Source organism: Phytophthora ramorum (genome assembly GCF_020800215.1).
Source record: "Phytophthora ramorum isolate Pr-102 chromosome Unknown Phyram_PR-102_s0008, whole genome shotgun sequence".
Taxonomy (NCBI): Eukaryota; Oomycota; class Peronosporomycetes; order Peronosporales; family Peronosporaceae; genus Phytophthora; species Phytophthora ramorum.
The window spans coordinates 1,082,025-1,103,434 of record NW_027150654.1 but is presented as its reverse complement, the minus strand read 5'-3'; the positions used below and the strand labels follow the sequence as shown (position 1 = coordinate 1,103,434).

The 21,410-nt window shown below is 56.3% G+C and overlaps 8 protein-coding genes across 8 annotated transcripts; 4 read left to right on the top strand and 4 right to left on the bottom strand.

Moving 5' to 3' along the window:
• Nucleotides 1-36: 36 nt before the first annotated feature.
• Nucleotides 37-2,235, bottom strand: KRP23_9384 (Sphingomyelinase C; the record flags this gene model as incomplete). The annotated part of the gene is made up of 1 exon (XM_067894933.1): nt 37-2,235. The coding sequence occupies one exon, from the start codon at nt 2,233-2,235 to the stop codon at nt 37-39; it is 2,199 nt and encodes a 732-aa protein (XP_067742562.1).
• A 639-nt stretch (nt 2,236-2,874) lies between these two features.
• On the bottom strand, nt 2,875-4,293 carry KRP23_9383 (Patatin-like phospholipase domain-containing protein 2; the record flags this gene model as incomplete). The annotated part of the gene is made up of 1 exon (XM_067894932.1): nt 2,875-4,293. One exon carries the CDS (start codon nt 4,291-4,293, stop codon nt 2,875-2,877), a length of 1,419 nt encoding a protein of 472 aa, XP_067742561.1.
• A 498-nt stretch (nt 4,294-4,791) lies between these two features.
• KRP23_9382 (Internalin I) lies at nt 4,792-6,774 on the top strand (the record flags this gene model as incomplete). Its single annotated transcript, XM_067894931.1, has 1 exon — nt 4,792-6,774. The coding sequence occupies one exon, from the start codon at nt 4,792-4,794 to the stop codon at nt 6,772-6,774; it is 1,983 nt and encodes a 660-aa protein (XP_067742560.1).
• Nucleotides 6,775-8,563: 1,789 nt separating this feature from the next.
• Nucleotides 8,564-10,996, top strand: KRP23_9381 (Circumsporozoite protein; the record flags this gene model as incomplete). The annotated part of the gene is made up of 1 exon (XM_067894930.1): nt 8,564-10,996. The coding sequence occupies one exon, from the start codon at nt 8,564-8,566 to the stop codon at nt 10,994-10,996; it is 2,433 nt and encodes an 810-aa protein (XP_067742559.1).
• A 231-nt stretch (nt 10,997-11,227) lies between these two features.
• KRP23_9380 (uncharacterized protein) lies at nt 11,228-12,151 on the bottom strand (the record flags this gene model as incomplete). Its single annotated transcript, XM_067894929.1, has 1 exon — nt 11,228-12,151. One exon carries the CDS (start codon nt 12,149-12,151, stop codon nt 11,228-11,230), a length of 924 nt encoding a protein of 307 aa, XP_067742558.1.
• Nucleotides 12,152-12,859: 708 nt separating this feature from the next.
• KRP23_9379 (uncharacterized protein) lies at nt 12,860-13,804 on the top strand (the record flags this gene model as incomplete). The annotated part of the gene is made up of 1 exon (XM_067894927.1): nt 12,860-13,804. One exon carries the CDS (start codon nt 12,860-12,862, stop codon nt 13,802-13,804), a length of 945 nt encoding a protein of 314 aa, XP_067742557.1.
• A 1,523-nt stretch (nt 13,805-15,327) lies between these two features.
• On the top strand, nt 15,328-16,755 carry KRP23_9378 (uncharacterized protein; the record flags this gene model as incomplete). Its single annotated transcript, XM_067894926.1, has 2 exons — nt 15,328-16,114; nt 16,322-16,755. The coding sequence occupies 2 exons, from the start codon at nt 15,328-15,330 to the stop codon at nt 16,753-16,755; spliced, it is 1,221 nt and encodes a 406-aa protein (XP_067742556.1).
• A 2,812-nt stretch (nt 16,756-19,567) lies between these two features.
• Nucleotides 19,568-21,364, bottom strand: KRP23_9377 (uncharacterized protein; the record flags this gene model as incomplete). The annotated part of the gene is made up of 8 exons (XM_067894925.1): nt 19,568-19,644; nt 19,834-20,015; nt 20,086-20,154; nt 20,213-20,302; nt 20,388-20,459; nt 20,536-20,610; nt 20,684-20,815; nt 20,898-21,364. The coding sequence occupies 8 exons, from the start codon at nt 21,362-21,364 to the stop codon at nt 19,568-19,570; spliced, it is 1,164 nt and encodes a 387-aa protein (XP_067742555.1).
• Between the last annotated feature and the right edge of the window lie 46 nt (nt 21,365-21,410).

Sequence of the window (21,410 nt, the reverse complement as noted above, 5' to 3'; positions counted from 1 at the left end):
CGGAATAAATTAGCTCATGTTAATACGCTTGTTTATCTAGAAGTGAAAGTCGGCAACGACCGGGTAGTGGTCGGACAGGTCCACGAGGACTTCGTCGGAGGCGCCTCGGGGCTGCGCCCAGTGCCGCGTGGCCTTGAGCTGCACGATTTCGGTCGATGCTGCAACTGGCTGGCGGTGATTGCGCTCGACCATGACGTAGTCCAGACGCTCCGTCACGCCTCCGGAGCTAGGACCGTCTACTGCGAGGCTGTTCGTGTGCGGGTCGAAGCTGTAGATGGGGGACTTGGCGTGCAGCTCCGGCTCGTGGACGCCCAGCAGATCCAGCATGGCCGTGTACTCGCCGTCGGGAGCCTGCGCACCGTCCGCGTGTTTGTTGACGTTCATGTCTCCTGCGAAGATCACCGGCTCGTGCTTCGGAAGACACAGCGAGTCCACAAACTCGCGCATGCGCATGAGCTGGCAGTTCCGAGTCGCGACGGCGATCGGAGTCTCCCACGCCTGCAGGTGCGTGCCCACGACGTGGACGGTCTGGGTCGAATCGGTGCCATTACTGCTCTGAACGGGCATTCGCACCTGGAAGTACACGACGCCCTTGTCTGCGTATCGGTCTTCACCGGACGCGACGCTGCCGAAAGTGACCTCCTCGCAGTTGGTAAGAGGGTACTTGCTCATGGCGAAGCAGCCGCCGTCGATAGCCTTCTTGGTGCCTAGAAGCGATGCATCTCCCACAACTTTGGTCTCATAGATAAACCCCTGCGACTTCATTCCACACACCAGCTTCTCACGCGCAGAGCTGCAGAAAGCCTCGCAAAAAATCACCACGTCCACATCTAGTGGCGCGAGACATCTCGGGATGGCTGAAGCGCGTTGCGACGCCCATGGGGAAATCTTCTCGTTGAAGGACGACACCAAACTTGGTAGCAACCACACATTGTATATCATGACGCGCAGCTTGAAAGGCGTTGCGCATCTCGGCATCGAAGCACGCTCATCTTGAACTGGTTGTTGCTCAGGCTTTGCCATTTCCTCGGTACAGCCAACGCTGTCGTGCCCACCGTTGATAGTCCCCAGTTGGAAAACCGCCGGTGAATACTTGGTAGCAGTGATAAACTCGCCCTGCATGCCAAGGAGCTGGCCCGCCCATTCGCCATCTACGAGCTGCAGAAACACTTGGCTGCCGCATCGAAGTGGGCCCAAATGCCCATACGGTGACACCAATCTCAAGGTCGTTTTGCTCGAATCCGCCCCGGTCGCCATAGCATGTCCACGCTTCGAGTCTGGGGGCGCCACCACACGCACCGACCTGCGTACACTGTGGCAGTACAAGTGGATAGCATCGCCAAACCTCGCTGCGCGCCGCGGGCCTGAGAACTGCTCGGCGTTCTCCACGACGAACTCGATCGCTGCCTTTTCAGCGTGCAGTGGCTTGCACACGCTCAGATACGCCGCCTTGTTCAGCTGGTACTTACCGACACCTCCACCCAGAGCACTAAGAGCAAACACCGCCGACAATGGCCCGGTCAGAGCCACTCCTGCAACCCCTGCCGCCACTGCCGCCGCCTTCTGCGATCCCGACAGCGCGCTTCGCTTCGTCAGCCCCACGGCAAGTCCGCCCAACGCAGTCAACGCAACTGTACCACCAAAATGCACAAGTTCATCGCACTTTGAAGGTGCAACAACCGGCGGTGGCACCCGCCACGGGAACGGCATGGGACTGTCAACGGGTCCGTCCACACTGTCCCTAGAGCTCATAGTTGTCCTGGAGCTCGTGGTGCTACTGGAGCGTCCTGTCCGCTTGTCCTCTACTACGATTTCACTATCGTCCGACTGCGGCCGCGGCGTCACGAAGTCCCGGAACGCGTCGGATGCGTGCACACTCTCGATCTCCAGCAGCTTGTGCAGGTAGCCGTTGAGCTGCTTGCGGAGCTTGTCGGCAGTCGCGCTCGCGTCCCAATTGAGTCGCGAGGGCTTGGGCAGTTGGACGCGGCGGGCGTGCAGCACCTGCCGAAAGGCGCCGTCGATGGCCGCGTGGAAGCGCTGGAAGTCTGCGTACGAGCGCTGCACGAGCCACCGCGTGTGCGAGCGCGGGAAGTGCAGCGAGATCTCGTAGCTCCAGTGGGCGTCGTTGCAGGAGACGCGTGTGACGCCCACATCGGCGTCCGGTGCGAGCCACGGGAGGCTCTGGACGGGACTGACGGCTTGTTGCAATAGCGGCTTCCTTCTCCACGACTTCATGGCGAGCAGGCGACCGGGCAATGAGCTGCAATTAGCTAGCATCGCTTCCAGAGAGTCGGGGCGGGGCGACCAGCCGCAAATCGCGGTGTTATGAGTAATATCGCTGTACAAAGTTACACGGAGTAGCATCTTTAGAGGGTAATAGAATGAGTATAGTTAATAAGGGCAACACTCTGATACCTGACGAATAGACTTATTGTAAATAATACCGTTTATTAGAGGTCCAATGAATACAGGAGTAGCGACAACTGATTACTACCGCTACGCGAGCGCTGTCTAAGCTCCGAGTCGGAGAGCATGACGGACATCTGTACGAGAAGTACACATACCTATCGATATATTAGAGCTGCAGTTTGATGACCAGTGGTATCAAGAAGCACTCTCAGCACGTGCGTCGTTGTTAGTCTTATGTCTGCAAGGCCATGGGCTGCGAGCCCCGATGGAAGATGCAGCCGCGGTGACACTTGTGCTGCGCAGCAGTACGCCATTAATCTCTTGTGAATCGCTTCTACATGTCAAGGAAAACGGTCAACCTGGACTTGCGACAAAGCCTACAGCGACTTCAACGACACACAACTCGTCTCGATTAATAGCAGATCGCTTTATTACTGCGAAGTACGTCAATGGTACAGCAGCCACTCACGACAACAAGCTACATGTACTCAGTCGGTAGACGTGCGAGTGCTCTGCCAGCAGTCCGTGCTGCTGCGGAGTGAATCCGTGCTTGTTGGTCGTCGCCTGTTTCTCCATCGCCACGACAGCTTCGTGCAGCAGACGCCAGTGCTCCGACGAATGGACTTGGCTGCAAGCGTTGACAATTTTCACGAACGCGAGCGTCACGTGGCCCCCGAGCAGCAGAAGAAACTCGAGCGAGCGGTGCTGATCCAGTATCACCAAGGCCAGCAACATCCCCGTGGCTACCACAGCCCAGAGCAGCGCCATGCGGTCTAGCATTGCCATGACCACCGCTGCGAGCTTCCGGAGCAAAAGCTCAAACCGGATCACACTGCACGAGACCGTCTCCTCCGACAGGAGAAACAGCTTGGCTCCAGCCAGCGCAGCGTCTTCAATCGAACGGTAGCCCGCCACTTGTCCAATTATCGTCTTCCACTCGCCGTCGTACTCGGCAGCTTTGGTGGGGATGACAATCTCCCCGGACCTTGGCAACCCTTCGCGGACGCACCACGACAGCGCGTCCTCGTAGCCCAAGTCGTACAGCCACTGCATATCTCGCTGCGAAGGAGGGTACATGGACCACCACGGAGGCACGTAGCGCGACGGGCGGATGTCGGCAGTCGCGAACACGTTTGGAGTCACGGTGATGGTGCGAACGCCGTCTTCAAACAGCGGCTGGTTGTCCAGCAGACCTCCGTCGATGACGTACTCGCCCTCGTGCTCGAACGGCATCCCCACCAACGGCGTCGCACAGCACGACGCCACCATCGTGTGCAGCAGGTGCACCGGGCTCTTGAAGTGCGAGACGCGACGCGTGACCCAGGACGACAGCGACGTGTACACGACCGTGACCTTGCCATGGAGTTTGTCCATGTTGTCCACTTTGCCGTGTCGCGTGATGGCGTCGATGAGGTAGTCTCGCATCTTGAACGGGCCCTTCCAACTCGCGTGGGCTGCGGGCACGTAGTCGTTGATCACGGAGTCGCAGATGGCATCGAAGTCCGAGTCGAGCACCAGCGACACAATGGACAGACAACCTGCCGACGTGCCAATGAACTTGGCGTTCTCGTCGAGCTTTTGCTCTCGCAGCGCCTTGCACACGCCGTACATGTAGACCATGAGCCAGCCGCCGCCAGAAAAGGAGAAGTGCAGTGGTTTGTCGCCAGTGGGCGTAGCTGTCGCCTCGGCGCTTGCAACTTCGAGTCGTGGTCGAGCGTCTTGCACTTTGGAGACGGATCGGCACCGACGAGACTGGATCAGCAGGCTGTGGCGGTCCCATTGCGACAGCTTTGACACGAGATCTCGCTCACTGCGTCTCCTCCACCGCAGGAGCGATCGACGGCCATTCGACGGACGAAGAAACCTCGGCATGCGTCTGCGCATGTAGTGCTTGGACTTGAGTCTGTCGACGAAGTCGAGGGTGAAGACTCTCAGTTGAGTCATTGCGGACCGAGTTACTTGCTGTCCCGACGCGACAAACACTTGGCTGCTCACTTGGCAGCGACGAGGAAGATTGAGAAGTGGTGCAGTGTCCTAGCCGAGGAGCCATCCAAGACCATTGGGTAGACTGGGGTCGAGCGAATTGAGCTGTTCCCGCTGATAACGTCGCTGCATCACAGCTCAAGTCGACCTCGATCCACTCGAAGCCAAAGTTACGGGTCGTTTGCTTGCAGACCATTAGGCCACTGTTCATTTTCTAGCGTCATCAGTGAATACGACGCTGCACCAGTACTTCAGACACGCTAAACCAGCACATGGCACAGCAGAGTCTAAAACCTCTAAAACGCTATAGTCAGTCTACATGTATTAAACCTCTAAAACTAATATCACCACTTCGCAAAAAACCTCTCAAAAGCTATCGCCATCACTTCCACATTCCCAATGGAGCACGTGCTGGGTGACTTGGACGGCAAGACGGATGTGCTGCGCTTCGTCGTGGGCTTCCTGAGCTTCCGCGACTGGCAGAGTCTGTCGTCCTGCAGCCGCTCGCTCGCCATCTCCGACCTGCGGCGCTTCGTGCTGGCCCAGGGCGTGCTACGGGTGCCCCCACCGCCGCTTCCCCCAAAACCCAAGCGCTCGGACGCACTGCCTGCCGCCAGCTACTACGCGGACAGTTTCCTGCGCCACATGGAGCCGCAGATGCTGCGTTGCATTACGCACCTCAAGGTGCCGCGCACGGGGATGCACCTGCTGAGTCTCCTGCGCGCTCTACCTGCTCTACGCTCGCTGCGGTTCTGGGACTACCCGTATTGGACGCCTGAGGAGGGCGAGCCGGAGGACGAGGAGCCCGCAATCAACGTGGCCGCAGTGCTGCAATTGCTTCCAACGCTACAGGAGCTCAGTGTGGCAGACGCCGACATAACGCTGTCAGAGCTGCTGGATACGCAGCTGCAGCCTGCAGGATGGAACCTACGTGCATTAGACCTGGCGGAGACGGACGTCGTCGACCTGGCACCGCTCGTGATGCTGCCGCAGCTGCAGTCGCTCAGTGTGCGACGCACCAACGTGGCGAGTCTGGCAGTGCTGGAGACGCTGCCCCAGCTCCACGTGCTGGACGTGTCGGAGACAAGGGTCGTGGAGTTCAGTGCCTTGCAATCGCTTCCGCTGTTGGAGACGCTCGACATGAGCAAGAACTGGGTCACCACGGACTTGAACGTGCTCCAGCAGCTCACGGCGCTGAGGTCGCTCAAGGCCACGAACATTGGCAACTCGGACGCTCTCGAGCTGAGGCTCAACTGCCCCGAGCTCGAGATTCTGCACTTGCAGAACACAAGACTCACGGACTTGGACTTTGTGAGGGGACTGCCCAACCTCACGTACTTGGACATTCGCTGGACGCACGTTGGAGATCGACGTCCATTGTCTGCGTTGGAGTCGCTGGAGCAGTTGCTGGTGGACACGCGAGAGAGAGGAGCGCCTGCGGGCGAGGAGCAGCATGTGCCACCTTTGAATTACGAGTGGTTGGGCAGTCTGCACAAGCTGAAGAAGCTGAGGATGTACAAGCACAACTACCAGGACGATATTGCCGACGTTCTGCGAGAAGATGTCGAGGAGAATGGAACAACGGTCGTCTCGACCAGAGGCCTTACCATTCCGTTGGCGCACCGTGTCCCCAGTGCGTTCCTTAGGAGTGCGAGCAGACTGGGTGCATTGACATCGCTGGAGCTTCCCCCACTCACAGACTACTTGCCGCTGACGTTGATGTCATCAACACTGCGCCATCTGCGACTGCAACAATGGTGTGCTGAAGACCTGGCGCAGATTGTGGCGCTTGGAGAAATGCCGGCACTCACACGGCTGTCCATGTCGCTGCCGCCCACTGCACAGGTGATGGACCTGCTTCCTCTTGAGGGGTTCGTACAACTCAAGCAACTGGAGCTGCTGGATGTGCTCTTTGAAGACCTGTCGCCTCTAGGCGCGCTGGTGAATTTAGAGAAGTTGGTGCTGTCCTTGCCCGATCGCGGCAAGCGCCAACTGGCCCGACGTCACCGTGATCACCAGACCAGCTTCGAGTTCCTCACACAGCTCACAAAGCTGGAAGAGCTGTCGCTGGTAGGTCGAGTAGATTTCAAAGACGCTACATTGCTTTCAGGAGTGCACAAGATGCGCCGGCTGTGGCTGAATGCGACCAAGGTGGAGGACGCGACTCCGTTAGCCTCGCTAACTCGCCTAGAGATGCTCGATCTGGGACTCACACCTCTGACGACGGTGGAAGGCATTCCGAAGTTGCTAGAGCTGCAGTCCATTTGGATCCCGGAAGCCGTGGACTGCAAGTCGCTCCGTGACTCTACTAACTTCCCGCGGCTGCACACCATTTGGCACCCAGACGACTACAACTGCCTTTGGACAGATCACAAGTTTTGAGCTCAGCAATCGAAAGCCAACGTGCTCGTGTTCAAATGAACTGCAGGTTTGTGAGCTTTGTTCGTCGTTGCTGCGCTGGATTAACGTGTCTGATACTTGTGCCACGTGATATCCACTGGCGACGCTAGTAAACAAACAGTAGTCTGTCGTACTACTAGACTAAGCCTCGGACGCGCTCGAGCTGAGGCTCAACTGCCCCGAGCTCGAGATTCTGCACTTGCAGAACACAAGACTCACGGACTTGGACTTTGTGAGGGGACTGCCCAACCTCACGTACTTGGACATTCGCTGGACGCACGTTGGAGATCGACGTCCATTGTCTGCGTTGGAGTCGCTGGAGCAGTTGCTGGTGGACACACGAGAGAGAGGAGCGCCTGCGGGCGAGGAGCAGCATGTGCCACCTTTGAATTACGAGTGGTTGGGCAGTCTGCACAAGCTGAAGCTGCGGAGGGCTGGAGTGAAGAATTGTGAAATAATGGGCCTGGAGAATCTCCGACTGAGATGTGGTCTGATGGAGTCCATCGCTGGCTAATGGCTGTCAAATTGAGCACTGCATTTACTTTTAGTGACCGGATGGGACTGCGGGGAACTATTGGGGAGGGATTCAACGCAGCCCGGACAGTTTTGCCAGCTAATGCGGCGCTTTTTGGTGAGGACACTTCATACGTGAACGCGAATGATATCACACAACTGTATGAGGTGATCGACTCGTGAGTGCCACACCCACTGATCTAGTCAGCATCGCGAATGAGAACCGTTCACAGGAACGCCCATCGAGTATGACCCCCAATGACATACTTAAGTAGACAGTATAATCGTCCAACGACTCGGATCCAAGCGCGCTACAGCCTAGACGTGCAGGCTTGTCCGGGTCCGTTCGCACCAATCGATGCTCCTTTCTCGAGAGCAAGAGCGACGCTCAGGCGATGGTATCTTGCGCAAGTACGGCGACACATCCATGCAGGCAATAAGTTGAAGTGCATTGCCTTTGGGTGTTGTTGGAGTTTCGCCTCAACGGGAAAGGACCGGAAAGTCGCTGGCTACGTTGTCGTAAGTGAATGCGCACGGCAGGACGTGGTTTGGAGTTGCAGGCTTGTCCAGCCATTCCAGAGCAGTGAGCAGTGTGAGCTTGCAATGTTGCTCGGAAGATGATATAGCTGTACCCGACGAGACCTTGACAACATCTCCGCCTGTGGATGCAGCGCTGGTAACGGACTCTATTTCAACGGTTCTCCGGCACATTGCGTTGGGGATCGTCTTGCGACTAGCGATAGAGCTGGTAACCACCAGCTCTGGCTGCACAGCGGAGATGTTTCAAACGCACCATGACAATCATGTGACGTATCCGCGCGCGTGCTCGGCCGTTCTAGAGCAGATTTTTCCGACGCGCACGAAATCCAAGCGCAAGAGACTGCGGGGAAAGTCCAGCATGGCGTAGCAATGCTAGTCGGCGCTGCACTACTGGTAGTCAGCACCGAGGCCGTTGCGTCTGAAGGGGCACTCGGTTTCTACTGGAACTAGGTTGGAAGGCGCTTCAGAGCCCGTACAACATGATTTCCAACCAGCACAGCAAATGCTTTGAAACGAATGCAACCGACAGCCCGTGCCACGTGAAGCCAACGTGCCAACACCCTAGGTGAGAGGCGTTACCGGTCACGCTCGACGCTCCTATGAAAGAGCGACCTTCAAGAGAAGCCGTTTGCGCCGGTAGCTCATTATTCAATTCGCCTGCATCTGCAAGAGCGACTTACCCAGCTACCACCAAGCTACCCGTTTCCACTGTGCAACCATGGTCAAGCTCAACGTCTCCCTTCTCCTTGTCGCTATTGCTGTGGCCCCCGTCCTCGCCGGCTACAGCACGGAATCAGTCGTGTACAGCACCAGCGGAAGTGTTGCCAGCACTGTTACTACGAGCACGAGCGCGCCTACAATTGGTACCACAACTGTCATCACCGACACGACTGCTCCCGTTGCCACCACTGCAGTCGAAGGCGCTACCTGTGAAGAAGATGCTGAGATGCCCGACGAGTGCGACGGCAGTAATGGTTGGTTTCCGGTGTCTGTGGTCGGACACGACGGTTACTACTGCGCCCAGGGCCCCACCTGCGCCCACGACGTCGGAAACTGCCCGGGTCCGCATGGGGACCTCATCTTCGGATCCAGCTGTGTTAACCTGGAAAGCGGAGCCAATGGCTGTGTCCCCAACTCGGAGTGCTCGACTGCGGTGGGAGTGACTGAGTCCACGTCCGAGATAGTGACGGAGACCCCAACTGCTGCTCCGATCGCTGTGACTTCCAATGGTTGTGAGGTTGCCACCGACACTCCGGCAACGCCGGCCCCAACCGGTAACGAGGAGTCGGTGCCTTACACACCAGAGACCACCGATGTGGCTACCCCCGCGCCGACAACGTACACCCAGACTGAGACTGCGACGTCTCCGCCTACGGTAACCACAACTGGCTCCCCGGCATCTACTCCTTACACGAAGACGGCGGCGCCCACTCCCTCTCCTTCGGTGGCGACGTACACGACCGAAACAGCCCCACCTACCGTTGCCCAGCAGACGACGGAGGAGACCCCCTATGTTACCCAGCCTACGGAGTCGGTGACATTCTCTCCTCTTATCTCGATTGAGACTGATGCCCCTGCAACAGAAACACCAACTACGGTCACCATCGACACTACCGATGCCCCGGTTGTAACAGAGGTTCCTACCGCAGTCACTACGTTCACTACCGACGTACCAGTCGTGACAGAGACCCCTACGACAATCACTACGTACACTACCGACGTACCAGTCGTGACAGAGACCCCTACGACAACCACTACGTACACTACTGATGTCCCGGTCGTGACAGAGACCCCCACGACAGTCACCACGTACACTACCGATGCCCCGGTGGCGACAAACACTCCAACAACTGAGACCGTGACTGAAGTGCCCTGCACGGATGTGCCGATCACTGAGGAAACTCCTGTGCAGGTCACCGAGCAGACCCCGTACGAAACGCAGGCACCGGTAGTAACAGAGACCCCTACGACGGTCACCACGTACACTACCGATGCCCCCACAACCGAGACCGTGACTGAAGCCCCTTGCACCGATGCTCCGAGCCAGTCGAACGAAGACACTCCAGCGGAGGAGACGGAGGCCCCTTGCACCGATGCTCCCAGCCAGCAGAATGAAGACACTCCTGCTTCTGAGGAGACTACGACGGAGGCCCCTTGCACCGATGCTCCCAGCCAGCAGAATGAAGACACTCCTGCTTCTGAGGAGACTACGACGGAGGCCCCTTGCACTGATGCTCCCAGCCAGCAGAACGAAGACACTCCAGCTTCTGAGGAGACTATGACGGAGGCCCCTTGCACTGATGCTCCCAGCCAGCAGAACGAAGACACTCCTGCTTCTGAGGAGACTACGACGGAGGCCCCTTGCACTGATGCTCCCAGCCAGCAGAACGAAGACACTCCAGCTTCTGAGGAGACTATGACGGAGGCCCCTTGCACTGATGCTCCCAGCCAGCAGAACGAAGACACTCCTGCTTCTGAGGAGACTACGACGGAGGCCCCTTACACCGATGCTCCCAGCCAGCAGAACGAAGACACCTCTGCTTCTGAGGAGACTATGACGGAGGCCCCTTGCACTGACGCTCCCAGCCAGCAGAACGAAGACACCTCTGCTTCTGAGGAGACTACGACGGATGCCTACTCGACGGAGGCCCCTGCTTCAGAGGAGACTACTACGGAGGCCCCGGCTACAGTGGACGCCTACTCGACAGAGGCCCCTGCTTCAGAGGAGACTACTACGGAGGCCCCGGCTACAGTGGACGCCTACTCGACAGAGGCCCCTGCTTCTGAGGAGACTGCTACGGAGGAGACCACGACGGAGGCTCCTGCTTCTGAGGAGACTACTACGGAGGCTCCTGCTGCGGATGAGACCACAACGGCCCCTGCTGCGGATGAGACGACGACGGCCCCTGCTGCGGATGAGACCACGACGGCCCCTGCTGCGGATGAGACCACGACGGCCCCTGCTGCGGATGAGACCACGACGGCCCCTGCTGCGGATGAGACCACAACGGCCCCTGTTGCGGATGAGACCACGACGGCCCCTGCTGCGGATGAGACCACGACGGCCCCTGTTGCGGATGAGACCACGACGGCCCCTGTTGCGGATGAGACCACGGCGAACCCCTTCGGTCGCAACCTGCGCGCCAACTGAAAGTCGACGTGGTACCACGGATAGATTCCGCCTGCACCAGCCCCGCGCGTCGAACTTCTCAGCTCTTGTTGGTTCATCGCGTTTTCGTGTTTCGATTTTCATGCACGGCTTCCGTTTTGTCACTTGGACTTAGAAGCTCTACACAGGTACTTCGTAGTAATACACAACTTTCATGCAAAATAGCTTTCGTCCTTTATCAACACTGCATGTAGAAGTCTATAAACTGCTGCTTCACAGCCGAGTTACTTGATGGCCATCCGGCGCTGGAGGAAGCCCGCCATCTCTAATGACAGACACTGAAACAGCACTAGCCGAAGATCTTGAGTGAATTTCCGTCGCCATCGTCGACGAAGCTGCAGCACGCGAATACGAGGCGTCGTAGGGGTAAGCCTGTGAGCCCCGAATCGCCAACTGCTCTATCATCCGGAATTCTCGTACGTATTGCCTTGTGGTCGTCACCACTCGCCAATGAAAAATACCAGTGGCAAGCACCATCAGCACGATGAAGACTGCCTTGGCTTCAACTCCCGCGCAGCTGCCAGTGCAGGTCGTGAGTTCCGTCGTAAGCGCAACCAAGAGAAGCCATGCTAGCAACACCAGCTGCGCATAGTTCAGTGCCAGGAAGCTCAGCACATACGTCATGTAGCTACGGTCGTGCGGACGTTGACACGCGAACAAGCCCACAGTGCCCGTGATTATCCCCACGACTGGTACGGTGTACGCTGGCCAGGCGAACCACGCGCAGCACGTCAACGCGTATACGAGGACCATCCAGCCACAGAGCCACCGCACACGCTCGACAGTCGTCATCCCCACGTCTGTGTACATTGCGGCTAGCTGTCGGCAGAATCCACCGCTGAATGCGGGCTCGCTCTCGTCCGAAAGGAGTCGCTCCCGCCTCCTGCTGTCGTCGTCGATCATCACCACAGGCCCCCTCAACTGGGAGGCAATGGGGAATTGTCTTTGGTCGGGCGTGGACACGGCGGTGATGCGTGGGAATCTATTGTCTTGTGCGTGCTGCGGGGTGACACCGATGGGGCTGGAATCGCCGAATAGAGAGTAGATGTCCTGGTCGCAACGGCCCTGACCCCCGGTTGGAGGATGCGGTATGGGGCTGGAATTGTCGCCGCCGGGCGTGAAGGGACCTGCAGGCATGGGCACCGAGGCGTCGGAAGTGCGCTCGAGGTGTCGACAATGCTGGAAGTGCATCGGAGACTTTGAGTGTATCCCGAGCTTTGGATACACCGCGTTTTCAGCCAATGGACAAACAGCATAATAGATTTATGGGCCAATCAAACATGACAAGAAAGCTGTCGCAGGACGCAAAACGGGCTGTGCTGTCGCCTTTACGTTGAGGCGCGAATACGGCGACAGACTGGAGCTCCGCCTCGACAGTCGCGTCGACCCGACTTGAGCCTCGCGTTGAAAGTATAAGATCACCGATTTTCAACGTGACACAAGCTAATGCTGGTTCTTTGGAGGAGCTTCTTTTAGGTTGTTGGTTGCCCCCTTTGCACATGCGAGTGCGGGCAGACTGATGAGAAGCACAACGGCAGCTGCTGCGGTGGCAGCAGGCAGGGGCTTGTGAGGCAGACACAAGCTGCATCCCATGTGCGGTTAGTCTAGGGTTTACTAACCATATACACCCTTGGCGTCTTGCCGGCGAAAATAGTACAGCAGTGCTATCGATGCGTTTGAAGCACTTGGATGCTTCCTTCGGTTCTTACCTGCTAGGTTGTAACAGAGGATGCTGTTGCTGTGCGACTCATTCGCTCCGTCCAATATCATTCCTAAGACTTTCAAGCGCGCAACCAAGCATCCAAGCAGCCCCGAGCGACTACCTGCCTCAAAGTTATCGGAAGCATGAAGGTCATCAACACGACTGCTTTCGCACTTGTGTGCCTCCTGGCGCAAGCTGCTAGCGCAAAGAAGAACTTCGATTCCCTGGACCACGCATCTGGCCATGGCAACGCAAACGCCACGACCTCAGTCAGCTTCGACCCGGCTGGAGCCAAAATGCAGGTTTGCCCCACGGGCGACTGCAGCAATGGCAAGTTCATGCGGCTCACTGTGTTGAGCCTCACAGAGTTGACATCGACAGGGGCCGAAGTCGCCAAGAATAAGGCGAACAACTTCACTGCCACCAGCGACTGGACCGACATCGTCACGGTTATGGTTGGAGGCGTGAACGTTTCCTCGACCACGTTTGTATCCAAACTCACGGTTGGCAGCACCTCGGTAGCGTTCAATCTCACGGCGAGCATTCCTCAAGCCAATTGGACGGTCACGTACGGGTCCCAGGCATTCATTGTCCCAGCGGGAGCCCTAAAATTCACCGTGGATGTAGGCAAGTGGCCTTTTGACACAACCACTAACACGCTGGCGCTTGCCCTGAAATTGGACGCCAAAGGACCTAATGGTAAGGCTGTCGGCAGGCCTGAGAAGAAGGCGAAGACTCAAGGCACCAAGGGTAACTCTACCATCGACCGTGTGGACATGGGTGAATCCATGTTCATGGATGCCCCGTCGATCGTCTTCATCGACGGCAAAGAGGCGAATGTGACCAACTCCTCGGTCATTCAAGTCGGCAGTGACTCGGCGTTCCAGTGGGTCTTCCCTCACTTCCTCGACACACTTCACTACGACCCCGTGGTCGGCGACAGCTCCACGACCACGACGACAACGACCAGTAGCTCGTCCTCGTCGGGCGCGGCAACAACGACACCGGCGGCGTCCTCCGCCTCCAAGCTCTCACTCTCAAGCCTCGCTGCGACTGGTCTGGTGGCCCTCGCGTACAGCTTCTTCTAAGACGATGCTACCGTAGGTGAAGCTCAAAAGCTCTGGACCGGGCACCACCACTGACTGATACCATCCTCAGCATCGCTTGCGAAAGTCAAGCCTCAACATCGAAATGCCGGATACCGGCGGTAAATGAACGAATTGTATTTTTGCATCTTGCAGCGTTCACTTGACCGTCAAAGGGGCTTGTTCGGGATACAAGTTATGCCCCGTCAGTGCTTGTCACGCGATGATATCAATCTCGCGTTGGCCGGGCTCCAGCTCTAGCGGCACTAGAGCTTCCCTCTTTATTTACCTACGTGCGTGCGTGTGCGCCACGCGAATCCGGAGCGTGCAAGTCCGGCTGTGCACTGGAGACGGAACGAAGAGCTCACGTCGCATACTGCGGCGGCGGGGAAATTCAACGCGGCGAGAAAGAGCGGAGCGGCGCTTGGTCCACCCGCGGAAGGGCTACCCGATGTCTCCGCTCTCGAAAGTTGTACAGATCTGTCTGCTCGAGTTCATTTTGCGGTCGTCGAGGCTCGATTAGAGCTGCCAACTATTATACCGTACAACTTACTCGAAATGCAAAGCGTTGCTTCCATCGGTGGTCTTCCTCGAGCAGTGCCGCCCTCTGCATAACGCGGCTGCGCGCCGCGCCCGGCTCTCAACGGCGCAGATTCTACGACAACCAAGCGGTGACAACTTCAGTGGCGCTGCTCCTTTTCCAGCGTTTCGCAGAGGGGAGATGAAGAATCCAGACATTGCGCTGGGGCTGCAGTCGCCGACGACGGCTGCCATCATCGCCTCCACTTCCGTCTTACCTCACGGTGAGAGGCCACTTTTCCAAAGCTACAGTATTTGTTACCCACGCGTGACCGCTTCGACACGTGGCGGACCGTCCCCCATAGTCAACATGGTCCGCCGACCTTGTTGAGCTTTTCCCGCGCGGCGTGACGACGTCTGACCCCGCCGGTACCACCGACTATCACACATCCTGCGGCATGTCCCATGGCGCCGCTATCGTCGGCATTGCCTTGACAAGCTGCCCTACATGTAATACAAGCCGTGTACAAACTCGAGCATATTTGCCGCCCACGCTTGGAGGCGGCTTCATCTTTTGCAAGACGCTGGTTACCTGGCTTGGATTACCGGTGACAGACACTGCAGGCGGAACGTATCGTAAACGTGAGGGGCGTTAATCACTAAAACCAGCTGGTTTTGATTGAGACGGGCCAGCGAGGATATTCGTGATCGGGGCATGCCGCAGCTTGGCCCAATAGCGCCAGCATTACCCTCACTGCGGCAATGAGCTGCAAGGCTGCTCCATCCAGCACCCAGCACTGCACCTGCAGCAGCGTGCCAGGCGCTACAAGTTTGTGCTTATTCAAGAGCCCTATCCCTACTACAACTCTGACCATCACTCACAGTGCTAAAAATGAGCAAGCTTTACAAATCTTCCTCCGTTTTAGTAAACCGCCATCTAATTTGCAAAGCCCGAGTACTGTCTTCATTTGCAATTTGTCCGTCTCCATCACACACCGAACTTTCAAATGGCCGACCGCGTGCCCGAGTCCGACGCGCTCGCGGACGCCGCCGAGCTGCTGCTGCGCCACCGCCTGTTCCCACGGGCCATGGCCTGGAACGTACAGCGCCAGAACGCGCCCCCGTCGGCCGAGCAGCTCGTGCTGGCGGCCGCACACGTGCTCGAGCAGCAGCAGAACACGCCGCTGGATGTGGCACGTTCATTCCCGCTGCTACAGGCCTCAACGCCGGGTCTACATGAACAGGAGACCCACCCACGGTTCCTGGATACCCATGAGCATCGACCCAGGCCCGTCACGACGGAAGGACACGACCGCGAACGGCTTTTCCGCGCCGTGGGCAAATACCTGGACGGCTCAACGGCCGCAGCCACACAGGGCTACGTGCAGCAGACGCCCGTGTACTACCAAGCTCCTCCAGCTGCAATTCATCGTCCGTACGGCGGAATGCCGTCGCCCGACCGGATGACGGCCGAGCAGCAAGCAGCTTTCCAAGCCATGAAGATCTCCAGTTATACTGATGAAGAGCAGACAAGTTGGACCACACGTAGTCAGGTTGTAGACACAGGAGTGAGGACACCCCCGCCGTTGGCGGCCGTGCCGTCCACGGCACCAGGAGTCCATCAACTGCGACTCCGGTCGCCGCCAAGTGGCACGAGCGGCAAGAAGAGGACGCGCGGGTCTACGCCCGAGACTTGCACGCCATCTACAGCTGTGGGAAAAGATGAGATCGCGCCCTCGTTGGCGCGGGCGTTGCTTACTGGCTGCGGGGCCAAGCAGTGCTCCTTTGAGGGTTGTAAGAAGATTGCAGTGAGCAAAGGACTGTGCCGAGGTCATGGAGGAGGCCGGCGCTGTCAACTCCAAGGCTGCACCAAGTGCGCGCAGAGTCGCAGCCCGTTCTGCTGGGCACATGGCGGAGGCAAACGCTGTGAGGCTCCGAACTGCCGTCGCAGCCGCAAGACCAAGCGCTTTTGCGTGGATCACGTCGAGATGGAGAAGGCAGTGCCGTTGAAGCCCGACTCAGACCCCGCGGCCAAGGTTGCTACCAAACCGGCGAAAGCAGCCTCCAAGTCTTCTTCCAAAACTTCCACCAGCTCGTACGCTAGCGCTGACTCGGACGACAGCGTCGGCCGCCTGTCTACTGTTTCTTGCGACAGTAACTTCTCGGTCGTGCACAACAAAGAAAACAAGCGGATGCCGTCGAACGAGTACGTCGTTCGCGAGCAGAAGTACACTCACCAGTACGCCGGGGAGGTGTCTGGTATCCCACCTCCGTCTCTCCAGTTGCCCAGCTTGAATGAAGCGCTTCTTCGCACGGTTCCTGCCCAGTACTCGTCAGAAGCGATGTGGTCGATGTCGAGAACCCCTTCACCGCCAGCGCCCCACTCCTCGCAGTATAAGAGTGAGCACCGATCCTGGCCTGCAAATAGGGACTAAAGTATAAATCGATATTCGCGTGGAGTACCAGTACACTCTGCGTTACTAGTACGTCGGGCTCATGTTAAGTTTACTGGCACATATTTGTTTGGCTTCGTTCGAAGCCAAGACAGTCATTCATCGAGACAGCGAGTGTGAACCTGAGGAAGAATGGGGAAACTTGGTAGCGAAACTAACGCAGCACTGAGTGCTTGGCCTAGACTGGGTAGCATTCGCTGCGAGGACTGGCGGTGAGCTCGTGTAGGAACTGGGACATACCGATTGCGGCGTGTGCGGGGCACTCGAGAGCTTTTACCGGAAGAGGAACTTTGAGCGTCTTTCATCTCGAGGTGCATGTGAGCGACGCAAAAGTGCTTCGTCTTTCGCGAGCGCATGCAGGTCTCCACGTCGCATCGCTGGCCGCCGCCATGAGCCCAGCAGAACATGCTGCGACTTTGAGCACTTTTCGTGCAGCCACCAGCAAAATGACAACGACGACCGCCTCCGTGGCCCCGACAGAGCCCTTTGCTCACAGACATCTTGGTGCAGTCAGGGAACAAACAGGACTTTTGAACACTCTGACAGGATGCAGACAACGGAATACTCTGAGCGTAGCGCTCGAGAATAGATGGCCTTCTGTGGCGATTGTCTCTGGTCATCAACGCGATTGCAGTCGGAATGACTCGATGTTGACAATCATTGGTGATAGGAGACTCACTCATAAGAAGATCAAGAACATCTTGTTGGCTCGGCGAATTCCTCCTTGGTTGTTCTGTGAGATCTTGGGAGGGCCAGGCACGGGAAATGGTTGCAGTGACAACGGCCGGCTCTAACTCAAATGTATCGGTAGGAGATTGAGTTGAAGATCCTGGAAACACAATGAAGTGGTCGATTTGCCGTGGCTCTCTCGCTCTGTCGTCTGAAATTGTCACTTGTGCTGGGCTTGAGCGCTGGGGCTGCTGGTTCATGACGAAGGCGATAAAATCCGAAAGCTAGGTTGGTACAAACAGTCAAGTGACGGGTTCCAAGCAAATTGACGAGTGTCTCAGTGTCCAACCGATGAGCCCTGATAGTGTAGGCTTCGAACAGTCTGCTAACAGGGCCAGCATTAATAGCTTTGAGAAGGAGCTCGCAGCGCGTAGTCGTTTTCGGCGTCCGTTATTTGCCGTTGAACAGATATGATCTTTCAAGGGTTAGGAGCTGACTGCTATTCGCGCCGACCAAAGATCGATCCCATAGCGCTGAATTGATCAGAAGCAGACAAACAGTGATAGTTATCCTATCAGCGGGGCATTCCGTAATACAGCTCCGTATCAGCATCTAACGCTTCCTCGTCCCATACGCTTCTAGTCCTACGCTACCCAATCCCAAAACGTGTTCTCGCTGTTCTTGGCGGCCCAGGCCATACTTATGAATTTCGAGTCCTAACAATAGGCAGTTCACGCGACGGGATCGGTTTTAGTTTGTTTCGGGAAGTAACGTAGTGTCCAGGACTCGACCCCACCGTCGTTCAGCTTCTTGTAGAGTTTCAAGGCTGGGGAAGCTAAAATATCGACAACATTACTCAGGCCCACAACAAATGGCAACCGGAGGAGAGGGCAACCGAAGACATGTGGGTCAACTTGTCGACAAAACTCGAAGCCCCATCTCACTAACGCACTCGAAACTCTGTGCCGTTGTAACGTTTTTTAGCAAATTGAAGCCTACGGCATCGAAACTAATCGCTTAGTATTTCGAGCACTTCAGCAACAGTTTCGCAGTCGCATGAATTCAAGAGGGGCTGTCAAATATATGAAAACTACATGAAGTTGCAAGAATACTTCGCCGCGGCGAATCTCCCTGAAGTTTTCATAAGATTATGTTGCTGGGACTCTGAACTGACCAAATAGACCCAGAGGCGTCCGAGCTGGACTGTGATGATGATGTACGGCGCGAAGGATGAATCAAGCCCTCAAGTAATACCACAATTTCCGCGGCAGTAGGGCGGTCTCGTGGATCTCGCTGCAAACAGGCATCTGCAATAGCCAAGATTTCTTCAGGGCAATTACTCGAAAACGCTGGCCGTAGTTGCCCCGCAGCGACCTGACTCAAGATTTCTGCTTCCTGGATTTTGCCTCTAGCTGAGTTCGGGTGGTTGTCGTTCCAGTACGGATAATCGTCCGTGTCAATCTCGGCGAGCACCACGCCAAACGAGAAAACGTCAGCTCGCTCATCGTAGTCACGACCGAGCAAGATTTCTGGTGCGATCCAGAAAGACGTGCCCACTCCAGCCGTCATGTGCGTCTCAATGTCGTACCGCGTCCGAGAGATACCAAAATCGCTTAGTTTGGCCTCGAGGTACATATTCAACAGAACGTTCTTGGACTTGAGGTCGCGATGGATCACTTTTGGATGTAGCGAGTGTAAATATGAGAGCGCCTCGGCAATGTGTAGTGCGATGGAGGCCTTGTGTAATTCCCAGGTCAATGGCGACCCCCGTTCTTTGAAGGTGTACAGTACTTCTCGTAGATCGCCTTTGTCCATCAACTCAGTCACGGCAGAAAGGTGCCGTAAGTGATCCCAAGCCACGCCGACAAACTCCACAATTCGCGGGTGGTAAAGCACTGCCATCATGATAATTTCCTTGAGAAACATCTCAATCTCCGACGTGTCCCCACTTCTGTCCGGACGGATCTTCTTGATAGCAACTCGACGACCTCTATACTCGCCCGTGAATACCAATCCGAAGCCTCCTTGGCTGATACATTTGCCAAGTCTGAGCTGCTTGTACTCGATCCGGTTCGTCACGATTACTGGGTCGTCTAGAAGTACACGGTTCACTTCGCGTCCTGTTTCATCCAAGTGAGACGCTCTGGTAGAATCCATCTTCGAGGAAGACGATAGACGCTCCGTCTCCTGTGGATAGCAGCACTTCATCCACACAAATATGATCAGAAGTATCAGCACTACAGCCCCGGCTGCAATTGCAACGTAAGCTAGTACATTGACATCGCTTGACGATTCTGGTAGTAATAATCGCAACCCACACACAACAACAAAAGCGTGAATTCGTCAGTACGATACGTATCCAAACCCAACATGATCCGTGGAAAAGTCTACCTTCAGTCTCGCTGAATTCACTGAGTACGCAAAATGTGACGCTGTGTGCGGTTTGCCAAGTGCCCTTTGTGCACGTAGCCGATTCTTTTGGTTGATCGGACTCGTAAGCTCGCAGCGCCAACACCGAGCTGAAGACTGAGGCACTGACATTAAAATCGGTAAAGTTGTTGTCTTGGATGTATCTGCTCATCAAAAGACACCTAGTGAGCAGGGACTGCTTAGCTACGGGCAGCATAAACGAAATTTACGCACAATTCACTGAGATCGTCGAGATTGAAGACGACCGAGGGAAAGCTGGTTAGCTGGTTTCCAGTTAAATTCCTGCGCATACCACGAGTTAGACCAACGAGAGGCCGTCGCCGTCATTTGTAGCACTTACAAAATCTGGACAGCGCAAAACTGAGTTGTACAAGTCTTGCTGATAGTGTTCCCAGCGTACGGTGTGGCAAGCTTGTTTCCTGAGAGATCGCTGCTCTTTCGCGATGCCCATTCAACGATGCAACAGTTGGTTAGTTTGATCCTCTAGCAGCATAATATAATACAGCGCGACGTACAGGTATTCGATTGTTTGAAGACCTTGGAAGAAGTCGAAGCCGAATTTTTCCAAGCCGCAATTGCGCATAGTTCTGGGGTTACCACCACATTCATCTCAGCATTAGTCGGCTTAGCTCCAACAAAACAAAAGTAGCCTTTGGGTCTCACAAATTGAGAGTCGTCGACGGGAAAAAGTAGCCAGTGTTTAGCACAATGGATGACATGTCGATGTTTTCAAGTCGTCTGAACAGCAACAAATCCACGCAAGAGTCAATTGTCGTCGTCCAGAAAGATGCTAAATAGGGAAAACACCCACACTGCGGTAATTGAGGTTTCGTCGCTGATATCATCTTCATTCACAGCGATAGGGATATCTGATCCCGGCAGATCTACATCTTGCGGCGCGAACGAAATGGCCTGCGGTTCGTCACCAACGCCAGTAATGGATCTAGTCGAAGCAACACGAGAAATATAAGTTAATACTCCCTGCAAGAGCTGAGAAATGAGACTACAGCAGAGCCCAAACTCACAGAGAGATGACTGTCGACGGGACCAAAAGCGTTCGAATCGTGTCAACGGGTAGCACATCGGTGCCATGGAGCGTAAGTGGGTCCTCACTCTCCACAGTTCTTTTCGTCAGGAAGAACTGCCAGGAATCCGCACCACTGTAGTCCTGCAGACACGTGCACGATCCGTTCACCGCTGTGAAGATGGCTGGGCATCCATTGTTCGGCCCAGCTGACCGTCGTTGCAGCGACGGCACCCCCTTCCCACAGATAACATCGCTGCCTGTGATGTTCGAGAGCTCGGAGTTCACGCCCACCGCCAAGTACGTGACGTTGTCGTCCGTGTTGGCCTCGAACCAGCTTTGAGCAAGAAGCTCCGCCCGTGTTTCGTCTCCGGCCTCCGTGTCGTTCGAGGAGCCGGAGCCAGAAGCCGACGCAGTTGATGAGGAAGACGAGCTTTGCGCTCGAGCGAATGCTGCACCCCACGACATGACCAGAAGCGGAGCCCACGTCCAACGTAGCCTCCTGAAGCTGCCG